At 40.4% G+C, this 13,581-nt stretch overlaps 1 protein-coding gene across 1 annotated transcript; it reads right to left on the bottom strand.

Annotated features, from left to right (window-relative positions):
• Nucleotides 1-1,902: 1,902 nt before the first annotated feature.
• LOC105044358 (ribulose bisphosphate carboxylase/oxygenase activase, chloroplastic) lies at nucleotides 1,903-5,584 on the bottom strand. The gene is made up of 7 exons (XM_010922221.4): nucleotides 5,426-5,584; nucleotides 4,607-4,926; nucleotides 4,386-4,491; nucleotides 4,178-4,263; nucleotides 3,166-3,638; nucleotides 2,331-2,612; nucleotides 1,903-2,206 (listed from the first exon to the last, which is right to left on the bottom strand). Exons 1-7 carry the CDS (start codon nucleotides 5,468-5,470, stop codon nucleotides 2,094-2,096), a joined length of 1,425 nt encoding a protein of 474 aa, XP_010920523.1. The 5' UTR covers nucleotides 5,471-5,584; the 3' UTR covers nucleotides 1,903-2,093.
• Nucleotides 5,585-13,581: the final 7,997 nt, after the last annotated feature.

The following is a 13,581-nucleotide window of genomic DNA, read 5'->3' as shown; positions in this document are numbered from 1 at the left end:
CGCCTTTTTTTGATTTCCCATTGGAAATCGAAAAATATAATAATAATGCAGAAAGGGTCGGCGATTTACTTTACCACCTAAATATTATCCACACGGCAGGTCATGTTCCAAGTTAACAGGTAATCTTTTTGGCGTAGACGTGGGGAATTGGGGTCACCACTATCACCATTTTTGGCGTAGATGTAGGGAACGGGGTCCCAACCCGCTTAAGAGATAAGATCAAGAAGAGCCGATTGGTACGGGTCAACTCGATTACTATTTTTGGCATAGACGACAGGGAATTGGGGTCACCTTTATCACTCCAATACTCTGACCCGCTTAAGAGGAAACCCAATATCAACCTGTGCTAATCTTCATGCACCCGCTCGCAGTTGCAACATACTTTCTTGTCCATCTCGCTTCAGATGGTTTTGTTTGTTTTCTGGATGTTTGCAAACTATAATGCAGTCTTTTTCAGCTTGCTTGTTCCTGTTCATTTGGTTTTTTGATGCTTCTGTTCTAAGCTGGTTCTCCTCTTAAATATTGGCCTGTCTTTCTCAGGTTGTTGCGGTTTGAATTATACTCCTCTATATCTCTATAAACTATTGTCTTCCCTTCTGCTATTCTTTCTTTTCTAGTTTAATCAAGTCTGGTGGCCTTTGACCTCCATTTTTCCTTCAAAAACAATAATTATATATAATCTTCGGACTATAAACCAGAGGATTGAACAAATATCAAATAGCGGGTGCAAAGGAGACCTCTTTTTTTTTTTTTTTTTTTTTTTTTTATATCTAAGTTCTAATGCAAAGAAAAGGATGTATATTAAACGTATGACCACAAGATCAAAATTTGAATATGAGAGGATGAATAAAGATCTCATTATATATTATGAAAGTATCATATCTGGAAATCTTATTCAGTAAATTTAAAAATTCATGTCAAGGAAATCTGCAAAATACATATATTGAATTTAGTGTAAGGAGATGACCAAGACTTGATTCCTTGATTTTGGTTCATGAATAATCAACTTTAATAGGGGTTTCATATTTTAGAAATACATTACGTGCATTTTTTTTATTTTTGGCAAAAATACATTATGAGTACTTCAATTTTAATTTACAGAGAGAATGTTAATATCTCAATGCATGGGATTTAGATTTTATTTTGTAGTTTTGATGGCCCTTTTGTATTGTCTTCCTTGAGTCTTTTTCATATTTAGTTCTCTACATTTCCTCTATGCAACAGTCGTCGTACTGCTTAAGTGTCTTATTTTGTTATTTTTTCCCTCACTTTTTGGCACTATGTTTAGTGTGTAAGCACAAGACCATGGTGAGTTGTCCATCTCAATTAAACCATTTGTCATGGCTACATACTGGTTAATGTGAATTCATTGAGGTGTAAGATTCATTACTTGTGGCCGAGCGCATCAAACACCAGGTTATAGTCCACATGGCTGGTTTGTAGTAATTCTGAGCCTTCCATGCTATCATTTTCTTTCTGGAAGGGTGGTTTAATTAGTATCAACTCAAAGTCAGACCATAAATGAGTTTGACCAAGACATGAACTTGCCCTCGGGAAAAAACTAGAGCATTAGAGCCTTCTTAGCCGAGGTAAAAAATAAAAAATTCAATTCATGGCAATGGACCCAGTTGAATGGGACCACGAAATACGGAACTAAAAGTTGGTCCAGTTTAAACCAACCAATTTACAGTCTTTCAAGATCTGATACGGTTATTAATGCTGAAGCAGGAGACGTGATAATGCTTGGTTGGTGGTGGTTCTGCAGTTATGTCATCGAGTAATGGCTTGACCTACACTAATGCTATAGACTCTTACATAACATATATTATCCAAAATCAAGGTCTTCCCGGATAGAGTAGTAAAAAAACAGTGGAACCAAAATGAGAGACTAAAAAAAGGGACTAGACAGAAAGAAATTGATTTATTACTGATAGTCACAGACAGAGTAATAACCAGAACCAGAACCCTTTTACAAAGTGTCGAAAGAACACGCCAAGCTATAATGGTGCGGTATCAGATAACACCAATCCTTACATTGCTTGATGGATGATTCCATCCTAGGATTTCCAATGAAACAGAGGATTCTGTCAGTTTTATGGATAGACGCAACTTCCATCGTCGCTTCTAGCTGTTGGATCGAAATTTTTAGCAGATGGGTCCGTGCAGCCTTCTGGAATAGGAATGTTCACTTGCTGGGCTGCTTTGCCTGCACCCAGAGAGATAAACATATTAGCAATGATACATGACTTCAGCTACTCTGTCCTAGTGCTAATAATCTCAGAAGCCAGATGCAAACTTCCCATCAAGGCCTCTAGGATTAAGGAGCTAACCGTAGAAAGATCCAGTCTTGATAGCATCTTCATTGGCATCTCCAAGCGCGGCGTCGCTCAAGTACTTGTCAGCCAACTGCACTCTCTTCACATTCTCCTGCTCCTTCACCAGCATGTTACCATACTCCATGAGCTTCTCTAGGGTCATCTTAGGTTGCTCAAAAGTTGGTGGACCTTCACGTGAGTTAACGAGCCTCTTGCCAACCTTTTCAATTCCAACCTCTGCAATCCACTTCCTCACCTCATCATCGTAGACCCTGGCTCGGAGGGCACCAAAAAAGTCTGCATATCGACACCAAAGTATGCTGGTTAACCCTCTCAATGGAATAGAATAGTACCAGCGTTTTTATTGCAGCAAAGTGACGATTCAGTTTGACATTTTTGACGTTACACCACAATAAAAAGCAACCGGCAAACTCTAGTCTAGCACCAGGGTTCATCTCATCGTTCAAAAAAATGGAACGCTGTCACTTAACAAGTTCGGTTCCAATCTTCTCCTGGTATTTTGATTAGAGCAATGCAATGGTCAGTCAGAAAATTCAAGTGGAGCAATAAGAATACGACATATCAGCTGAGTGACCTTTCGAGTCATAAGTTTCAGTTCCTATAGCAGTTTTGTTTTGGATTCACTTTTCTGTACCATAAAAGTACAATAGATGGCCCAAGTTCCGGATTAGATAAAAATTTTTATGTGGCTTTTGCTTTGAAGAATTGTTTGCACGCGACAGAGGTCATAGCTAGAAAGGGTTTGTTTCACCGGCTTTTATATATGCAGCAATTCCTCAGATGAGGGAAAAAAGAAGAAGGAAAAATTATGAATTGTTGGTAGGCTTACCAATAGACTGGCCTGGGAAGGCATCGACAAGTTTGACAATGTGCTCCCTGGGAACATTGTCCGTCCTGAATATACCCGTGCAGACACCAATTCGATCCTCCCTGGTGGGCGCCCAGTAGAACTTCTCCATCCGGCCGTCGCGAATGAGAGGGGCGTACAGAGTGGAGAAGTCATTTCCAGTGACGATGATGGGGACACGGGGATTTTCTTGCTTGTTGTACATTCCCGGGAGCTGCACGTTGGTGGGGTTGTCGGCGATGTTCATCAGAGTGGCGTTCACCATCTGGTTGTTGACGGTGTATTGGGTGGTGCCACCTAGCCTTCCGGCTCCAGCATCCAGATCGTTGATGAAGAGCACGCACATTTTCCCCTTGCTGATGATATCTGCTGCCTCACGATATCTTTGCCTGATCAATTTCGCAGGCTCTCCTGCATTTCCACTTTCCAATTCTCCGGCACTCATCATGATAGGGCTACCAAATATGCAGCACAATATGTTAGATGATGAGCTGTCCTCAACAAACTCGTCAATTTGTTTGTTTATTTGCCATAATACAGTTTCATGGCAATTCAATTTAAAATAACTGACATTCATTTCTATGGAGAAGATTTGGACGAACGTTTCAGGTAGCTAAAAAGCAATTTGTATATGTATACAAATTGTTGGTGCCTTGATTTTTATTTCGAAAGCTTGTTGTGGCTACAAATGCATTGCTAGATCTACACTTGTGGATGGAAGAACACAGATATCTAAATACTCTGTACATTGGTTTGCATTTAACATTTGTAGTTAAGTGAATAATCAGTACGTACTCATCAGAACAAGATTCCAGAAAACTCGTGGGTATAAATAGGCAGTGAACCAAGAAAGGCCGCCAAAGTCATCATTCATAGATGCAAAAGGACAACCGATTTTGAGCTTCTTAACACAAATATAAGGCAATAATTCAACTTTGTCAAAGCTTTTGATTCTCCATGAGAACAACAAGCAAAAAGAGGAAGAAAAACTCACTTGATTCCCATCTTAGCAAATACAAGTTCACATTGGAAGGATTTCCCTTGGCCTTTGCCTCCCCAAATGCCCAAAATGAGGGGAACCTGCGAGAAACCACAACAAACATGGAACTCCAACCAACAGCCATCCAAAGACCTCGAACAGATACAGTCATCGATAAGAAACCTGAAAGATGAGAAACACTTCTGAGGCAGGCATTGATTACCTTAATGTTCGGCAGCTTCATGAAATTCTTGGCGATGTGAACAACAAGCTTATCCATGAAAGCAGGAGCAATGTAAAACCCATCCATGGTATTGTCCATGTTGTACCTAAAAACCATGATGATTGCTGCATTGTCAGGATCAAGCAGTTGCTATAACGTTAATTAAGCATGGACATCTGGCTGAAATATTTTAAATCTTCGATCTTAATTTGTTTCCTTACTGGCGGAGACCCTGGCTGATGTACTCGTAGGAGCTCAAAACGGGGATGTGAGTACCATCTCCCATGGGAGCCTGGAAGAGGGAATCGACCATCCCCTTCCCTCTGGTGATATCCTGCTGATCATCGGATGTGTCATATGCAAGCCCTGCCCACCTATCCTTGTCGGTCTGCTTCGTCTCATCGAGATCGGCAGCCATGACCTTGAGAGTACCGGTGGAGAGCCTCCCATGGCTAAGGTTAGAGCTCACTTTCTTCAAGCTGCTCCCAAAGAATGCCGAGCTAGGGACCGGATATCCTGAGCCAGAGCCATGCAAGCTTAACTGCACCAACAAAACCAAAACCAAGCTCAATTCCGAGCAAATTAACCATAGTTTCCATGCCCAAAACTTAACTAAATCAGGTCCGAACCAATCACAATTTTCGCACAAACCAGAAAGAAAATCTAGAAAAACAACAGCCAGAGTTAGGAAATCTTTGCATGTCGATTTCCAAAGAATAAGGAAACAGCCAGAGGGGACTGGTATACCAATACCGAAGGTTAACATGTAACCCAAGCGGCACCGACGGAGAGAACTTATTCTTCAAGCCTGGAAGACCACTTATTTCGAATGAAATGAAAGAAGCCATGCACTCTCCGGCCAAGTTAACCAAGATCGAGCATACCAAGAAAACAAAGAGCCCAAACTAGACACGTGATGGTGTCTCGCACGAAATTAAAAGTTATGGACCCGTTTAAAACAAGAGGCGATTAAACCGATGGGGACTGCACATAGGAGGAGGAAGTGGTGGAGAAAGAGGGAGGGAAAACCAGGGTACTACCGGTACTCTGTTGACAGCTCCAACGGTGGAGACAGCGGTAGCCATCTGGAAACCGAGGAGGAGGGATGGAGGATCGAGTGGGAGGACGGAGACGAATGCTTGTGTTGTGTGCGCCACTGGAATGCCAGGTTGTTGGAAACCGGAGGCCTTTTTATACCACTCCGGAATGGAACCGTGGGTTTGGACGTTTCTCCTTGGGTGAAGTTCGTGGATTCCCGTTCCATGGGATCTTGTGGATTGGGCTTACGAAGTCCTAACGGCCACATACTCGGGATTAGGACAGGTGACACGTGGCGTTATCCTGGACGCCAGCAAGCGTTCAGATGCAGCGCGTCCAAAATAGAGCGTTCCGGTAGGTGGTAGCTTCACGAATGAAAAAGGATTAGTTTGGACTGCGGGATTTTTCTTCACCACCAACTTTATTGGAGGGCTCATCACCATAGAAAATACGTCGGAGTGTAAAACTTTCTGGAACAAGTTCTGGAACGTTTTAGAATATACGATTTTATTGGAATTATTAATTCTGTTTCCTTTTTTTCCAATAAAATGGAAATCAAGTCATGCTCGCTTGTCTTTTGTCCCTGATCACATATGATGAAATTTTGAGCACAGTTCTGTGTGGGAGCTAATGTTTGGGGAACATAGTGAATTTTTTTTTTTTTTTTCTTTTTTTAATGTAATCTATGACAGGAAATATATCAAGAAGTTTATATGGTTTTGGTGTTTTATTGAACATATGCATATTCCTTTAAATACATACAACAAACACAAACACTGCACTGGACAAGAAGAGCTCAAATTGGTAAACGACTATTACTACAGGGTTCGAAGATTATGCTAATTGTGTTCATTAATTCCAGTATAAACTCAATGAATCTTCAAAAGTGTAGCTATAATTAATCATATTCGATAGATGACTGCATGCCCATTTAGTTTGTGGTACACAGTGGACCACAAGGCAATTAAAGCTGTTAGCCGTCTTCCAAGATGCATTGGTATCATAAATTTGTTTCTTCCGCGAGTCTGTCATCTTGCGTCCAATTTTTCAACGCTGCGGGAACCAGCGGGGAATGACAGGAGGAAGGGAGAAGAAACGAGGACCTAAAAGTAAACTTTACTATCTACATAAGGAGCTCTGGATAGCTACAGTTCTCGTATTTTCTTGTAGTACACTCGGACTGGTTCTGAGATCATCATACGAAGGACGTCAAATATAAAATTCAATGTAGTTCTTTAATTAATTGTTAGTTTTGTTTTCATATTTCCAATTATGGTTTTGAGGTTGAGGTTTCTGTAGCAGCCCGGTTATCTGGGCCTGTAGCCCAGACGGCCCAACAACAAAAAAAAAAAAAAAAAAAGAAAACAGAGAAGGAGGAAGACTCCTAGCCGGAGTCTTCTTCCTTGCTAGGAGTCTTCCTCCTTCACGATTCCGGCAATTTCGGACTCAAAGAGTCCGGCTAGGGTAGGAAACCTCCACTATAAGATCCCCCGACCTTCCTTTAGGAAATTACAACCAAAAATTTTGAGGAAAATCGAGGGTTTTGAGAAACTTTCTCAAAGATTACCGTGGGGGGGTTGATCGGAAGAAAGAGGAGTCGTCGGAGCTTTCTTTGGACGGCGGAACCAGGTATTTCCTTTTCTCCTTGTTATTCTCCGATCACCGGTGTTTGGAAGCCGGCAAGGAGCTGGTTCGGGCTCAACAGGGATACCCTGTTTTTGTGATTTTCTTCCTTCCCTGCCGCCGGCAACAAGGAGGGTGACTCTGCCGCCGACACGGTAGCATTGCCGGCGTCGGAACGTTGCCGGGGAAGGTGGCTGGGGGTGTTCTCTGGGTCGGGATATGGGGAGAGGTTCGAATGGGGGCTCGGGTCCCTGTTTTCGAACGTAAGGAGAGAAGAAGAAGAAGCATCTTCTCTCTTCTTTAATAAAAAAAAATATATATAAAAAAAATATATATATATATATAAATATAAATATATATATATATATATATATATATATAAAAGGTGGGGGAACATGGGTATGAGTCAGATGACCTTAAAATATATAGAAAATTTATTTGGTTAAATCAATTTATTTTGTTTGATAGGAGAGCAGTCTAACGATCAGGGAGACAACGAGTAGGACTTGATTTTCGGACTATAAGGTTGTGAATTTGAATTCCCAATTATCGAGGTAAGAATCCTGTACATGATCATCGCTAAATTTATGTTATTTATTTGTTAATCTTATATGTTGAAATTGCAATATTGAAATTATAATCGATGAATTTTCCATGCTTTAGACGTTGAGATATGGCTTATATGAATATTTTTTTTTTTGAGTATATTATGAAAGAATTTTTATGATTGATGGTATGAATCTTATGGACATGAATTATCAACTTATTCATTCTGTAAATTGAAATAATTCGATAAAATTCATAATTGAATGAAAAGGGTATATTTTGGACTAACCTCGACATATGAATCAGCCGGCCAGGAGCTCATGCCTGGGACAGCCCGCCAGGAGCTTATGCCTGGGACAGCCCCCACTGGCTTACAGGTGGATCAGCCGGCCAGGAGCTCATGCCTGGGACAGCCCGCCAGGAGCTTATGCCTGGGACAGCCTCTCACGGGCTTTTGTACGTGGGACAGCCGGCCAGGAGCTCATCCTGGGACAGCCTTGAAAGGCTTTTATGAAAGAATAATTGGATTGGAAAGAGATTGAGGTATGGTCTGAGTTAGTCCAAAGCCAAAAAGGGTTGAAATATTGACAGATCAAAAATATGATAAGATACAATATTTAATATGAAATTCAACAATGAATGAAGATTCCACCTGATGATGTATGATGATACATATGCATATTTGTGATATTATTCTAGTTATTGTATACCTAGAAGATTTCTCAATTGCATTGGTTTTAGAAATATTAATTCTATTTACTGGCTTGATGTACATGTGCAGTGATTCTTACTGAGTTGGAGAAGCTCATATTTTTCTTCTTAATTTTTTTTCAGACTCACAGGAAACTTAGATTGGATGGTTTGGGCGAGAGCAAATGAGGACTGAAGTCTTTAGTAATTTAGTTAGTTTAAATTCTCTGATGCCAAAGAACATTTGAATAGTTGTATTGAACAAGATTGCATTTGATTTGAAGTTGTGACATTGGTTGATTGATTTGGTATTTAATTAGTTATCTAAAATTTTGAAGTGTTAAAATTTTAGGCCTTACATGATCCTAGGGTGCTGCTCTAGGGTTTGTGTGGCCGTGTCATGTGCCCAACTCAGGTATTGGGTTGGGGCGTGACAGAGTGGTATCAGAGCCTAGGTTTAGGAATCCTAAGGTTTATTTTAGAGAGAGAGTATATGGGTAGATTTTTAGATGGAAATTGATTAATACGAAATATTATTCTTAAATTCTTGACTAAAGTGAAACTGTGTAGGTTGTCATGGCAAGAGGGACTGAACGTGGGCGAAATCGGAGACCTACTCGTTTTGCAGATGGCTCTAGTGCTTGGGAGCCAGCTACACCACAAGAAAATGCTCCACCCTTATCGGATGATGAAGCACCACAACAAGAATATCCTACTGAGCCTGCTGAGGTCACTCCCGGGGAAGAAACTCCAGGAGAACCTGAAATTCAACCTGGGGAACAAATTACTACAGCTCAGTTAATGCAAGTACTGGTTCAACAACAAGTGGCTGCAAGGGAAGATATGAGGAGGATATTGGAGGTGCAACAGGGACACCAACAGCAGATCATACAACAAATATTTCAGGAGCGGCAGTCCCAGCAACAACAAGGAGCGGAAAATCAGTATGAACGTCGAATCAATTTATTAGACTTCAAAAAATATGCACCACCGGCATTCTCAGGGACCTCAGATCCTATGGAAGCTGAAAGCTGGCTAAAAGCAATAGAGAAAGTTTTCCATGCTTTGAGATGTCCTGCTGAAGACAAGGTCACCTTTGCCACATTTATGTTACTAGGTGAGGCAGCCGATTGGTGGGAGATGGAAATTGGAAAGCTTGGGCCAAATGATGTACCTTTTACATGGGAAGAATTTAGAAAGATTTTCTATGAAAAGTATTTTCCCCAGAGTATCCGACTCCAGAAATTTCGAGAGTTCGATCGTCTGGTGCAGGGCCATATGACAGTTGCTCAATATGCAGCCAAATTTGAAGAATTGTCGAGATACGCCCCTGCATTGATAGCTGAAGAAAATGTTCGAGTCAGAAAATTTGAGAATGGATTAAGGGATAGAATCCAACAGTTGGTGACTGTCTTTGAGCTGCCCACTTATAAAGAAGTCGTAAACAAATGCTTAATAATAGAAAAAGGACTCAATGATACTCAAGCAGCAAGAGAGAAAAGTATGAAGAAAAGGGATCGAGCAACTGATTCTCAAGGTCAAAGTAGCAGGGCCTTCAAGCCAAAAACCCCAAAACCAAGCCAGTCTGCAGTTGAAAGTAAAACTCAATATCAGGGGAGCATTATATGTTATAGATGTGGAGGATCCCATCTTAAACGAGATTGCACATGGCCTGGGGGACAATGTTACAAATGTGGACGAGATGGCCATAAAGCAGTTGTATGCCGCAATGGAGGAGAATCTCAGAGACAGCAGATGCCTCAAAATTATCAGAATACCCCCGCTAATCGAGCACCCCAAGATGTACAAAGACAAGATGCGGGACAACAAAAATCAAAGACCCAAGGACGAGTCTATGCACTTACCCAACAGGATGCTAATGCTTCTAACTCAGTGGTGACAGGTACTGAATCGATCTCTTAAAAATTCTTTTATATATATGTCATGAATTATTATATGCTTAGATATATAAGGACATATAGCACTGAATGATAAATGAATATCTGACAGGTATGATTAAAATTGCATCCAACAATGTCTATGCTCTATTTGATCCTGGAGCTACCCACTCCTTTATAGCAACTAGTTTTATTAAGAAGAATAAAGAGATGTCTCCTACACCTTTAGAAAATAATCTCTGTGTCTGTACACCAAGTGGAGAGGTGATCCTGGTAAATTCAATTTGCAAAGATTGTGTGCTAAGTATCGAGGATAAGGAGATGAAAGCAGACTTATTAGTCTTAGAGATGAAAGACTTTGATCTAATCTTGGGGATGGATTGGTTAGCAGCATATCATGCTACAGTTGACTGCTTCCAAAAGACAATAATGTTTCAAATTTCAGAACAGTCAGAGTTTAGTTTTAAGAGCACTAAACCCTTCTTTCACCAGAAGTTCATCTCAGCTATTCATGCTCAGAAATTTCTTAGAAAAAGATGTGAAGGATTTCTAGCCACTGTATTAGAAACTCAGAATGAAAAACTCAAGTTAGAGGATATCCCTATTGTGAAGGAATTTTCTGATGTTTTTACTGATGACCTACCTGGACTACCTCCTGATCGAGAGATTGAATTTTTTATTGACCTGATCCCTGGTACGAGTTCAGTTTCTAAAGCTCCTTATCGAATGGCTCCAGCAGAATTGAAGGAATTACAAAAACAATTGCAAGAGTTGTTGGACAAAGGATTCATTAGACCTAGTGTGTCACCTTGGGGAGCTCCAGTACTTTTTGTAAAGAAGAAAGATGGTAGCCTTCGGCTTTGCATAGACTACCGAGAATTAAACAAGGTAACAGTGCGAAACAAATATCCTTTACCACGAATTGATGACTTGTTTGATCAGTTGCAAGGAGCTCAAGTTTTCTCAAAAATTGATCTTCATTCTGGTTACCATCAGTTGAAGATACAGCCGGGAGACATATCAAAAACAGCCTTTCGGACTAGATATGGGCATTATGAGTTTTTGGTCATGCCATTTGGTCTGACCAATGCACCGGCAGCCTTTATGGATCTTATGAATCGAGTGTTTGCATCATACTTGGATCGATTTGTAGTTGTATTTATTGATGATATTTTAATTTACTCAAAAAGCTCACTCGAGCATGAAGAACATTTGAGGACTGTATTAGAAACTCTGAGGGAAAAGAAGCTGTATGCAAAGCTACAAAAATGTGAATTTTGGATGAGCAGTGTTACTTTTCTCGGGCATGTCATCTCCAAGGAGGGTGTCTCAGTTGACCCAAGGAAAGTGGAGGCAGTAGTTGACTGGAGCCGACCCACTAACGTATCAGAGATACGCAGCTTTTTGGGATTAGCTGGCTATTATCGAAGGTTTGTGGAAGGTTTCTCTAGTATTGCTATGCCTCTATCTCGTCTAACACAGAAACAAGTAAAATTTGAATGGACAGACGAATGTGAGCAAAGCTTCCAAGAGTTAAAAAGACGACTGGTGACTGCTCCAATCTTAACCATTCCATCTGGGACAGAGGGTTTCACTATCTATAGCGATGCTTCTCGTAAAAGTCTCGGTTGTGTTTTGATGCAAAAAGGAAAGGTGATAGCTTATGCCTCTCGACAACTGAAGTTATATGAGCGGAATTATCCTACTCATGACTTAGAATTAGCAGCTGTAGTTTTTGCTTTAAAAATATAAAGGCATTACTTATATGGGGAGCATTGCGAGATTTTCACAGATCATAAAAGTTTAAAATATATCTTTACTCAGAAGGAGTTAAATATGAGACAAAGAAGGTGGCTGGAACTACTAAAGGACTATGACGTGACAATAAATTACCATCCCGGGAAAGCAAATGTTGTAGCCGATGCTCTAAGTAGAAAGTTTTCTGGTGAATTGGCTGCTCTAATTACCTCACAAAAATCTATATTGCTGGATTTGGAAAAATCAGGAATTGAAATACGACTGCATGATTCTCAAGTTCAGCTTGCAAATCTTGTACTACAGCCTACTTTGATTGAAAAGATTAAAGCAGCTCAAAAGGAGGATTCAGAGTTACAAAAGGTCATAAATGTAGTGAAATCCGGTATACAGACAAAATTTTGGATACATGAGGATGGGTCATTGAGATTTGATAACAGACTATGTGTTCCCAAGATTTCAGGATTAAGAGACGAGATCCTAGAGGAAGCTCACTGTTCGGCTTACACTATGCATCCTGGAAGCACAAAGATGTATCAAGATTTGAAAAGAAATTTTTGGTGGTCTGGTATGAAAAGGGATATTGCACAATTTGTAGCCCAATGTTTGGTATGTCAACAAGTAAAAGCTGAACATCAAAGACCAGCAGGACCACTGCAGTCTCTTCTTATTCCTCAGTGGAAATGGGAGCATATTACTATGGATTTTGTAACTGGATTACCTAAAACATTTCGAAATAATAATGCCGTATGGGTAATTGTTGATCGATTGACGAAATCAGCATATTTCTTACCCTTTCGGATTGGTCTCTCCTTAGAAAGATTGGCAGGCTTATATATAGAGCAGATTGTACGACTGCATGGAGTACCAGTTACTATTGTGTCAGATCGAGATAGTAGATTTGTTTCGCAGTTTTGGAAGAGTCTTCATAAAGCTCTTGGAACCAAGTTAAATTTCAGTACAGCTTTTCATCCTCAAACTGACGGACAATCAGAACGAACCATACAGATCCTAGAGGATATGTTAAGGGCTTGTGTCATGGACTTAGGCGGAGCATGGGATAATCACTTATCATTGGTTGAGTTTGCTTATAATAATAGTTACCAAGCAAGCATTCAGATGGCTCCTTTCGAGGCATTATATGGAAGAAAATGTAGATCGCCCATTTGTTGGGATGAGGTGGGGGAAAGAAAACTGTTGGGACCAGAAATAGTGCAGCAGACAGTGGAAAAAGTACACATGATTCAGGAACGACTTCGTACGGCTCAGAGCAGGCAAAAGAGTTATACTGATAATAGAAGAAGGGAGCTGGAATTTCATGTAGGCGATCATGTTTTTCTGAGAATTTCTCCCACTAAAGGTGTAATGAGATTTGGAGTTCGTGGTAAGTTGAGTCCAAGATATATTGGCCCTTTTGAAATTTTAGACAGGATCGGAGAGGTTGCATATCGATTAGCATTACCGCCGACTTTATCTGGTGTTCATGATGTGTTTCATATATCGATGTTGAGGAAGTATATTCCAGATCCAAATCATGTCGTGAGTTATGAACCTTTGCGTCTTCAGAAGGATATGACTTATGAAGAATATCCAGTACGGATTGTTGACAAGAAAGATCAGGTGTTACGACATCGAATTATTCCTTA

This window comes from Elaeis guineensis, chromosome 5 (genome assembly GCF_000442705.2).
Source record: "Elaeis guineensis isolate ETL-2024a chromosome 5, EG11, whole genome shotgun sequence".
Taxonomy (NCBI): Eukaryota; Viridiplantae; Streptophyta; class Magnoliopsida; order Arecales; family Arecaceae; genus Elaeis; species Elaeis guineensis.
The sequence above is the reverse complement of the archived record's forward strand: the minus strand, read 5'-3'. Positions and strand labels throughout refer to the sequence as shown.

Coding starts and splice junctions, on each gene's coding strand:
- LOC105044358 (XM_010922221.4), bottom strand. CDS start 5,470: ATGGCTACCGCTGTCTCCACCGTTGGAGCTGTCAACAGAGTACCG. Junction 4,927..5,425: donor GAGCTGTCAACAGAGTACCG/GTAGTACCCTGG, acceptor TTGTTGGTGCAG/TTAAGCTTGCATGGCTCTGG. Junction 4,492..4,606: donor ATCAGCCAGGGTCTCCGCCA/GTAAGGAAACAA, acceptor CATGGTTTTTAG/GTACAACATGGACAATACCA.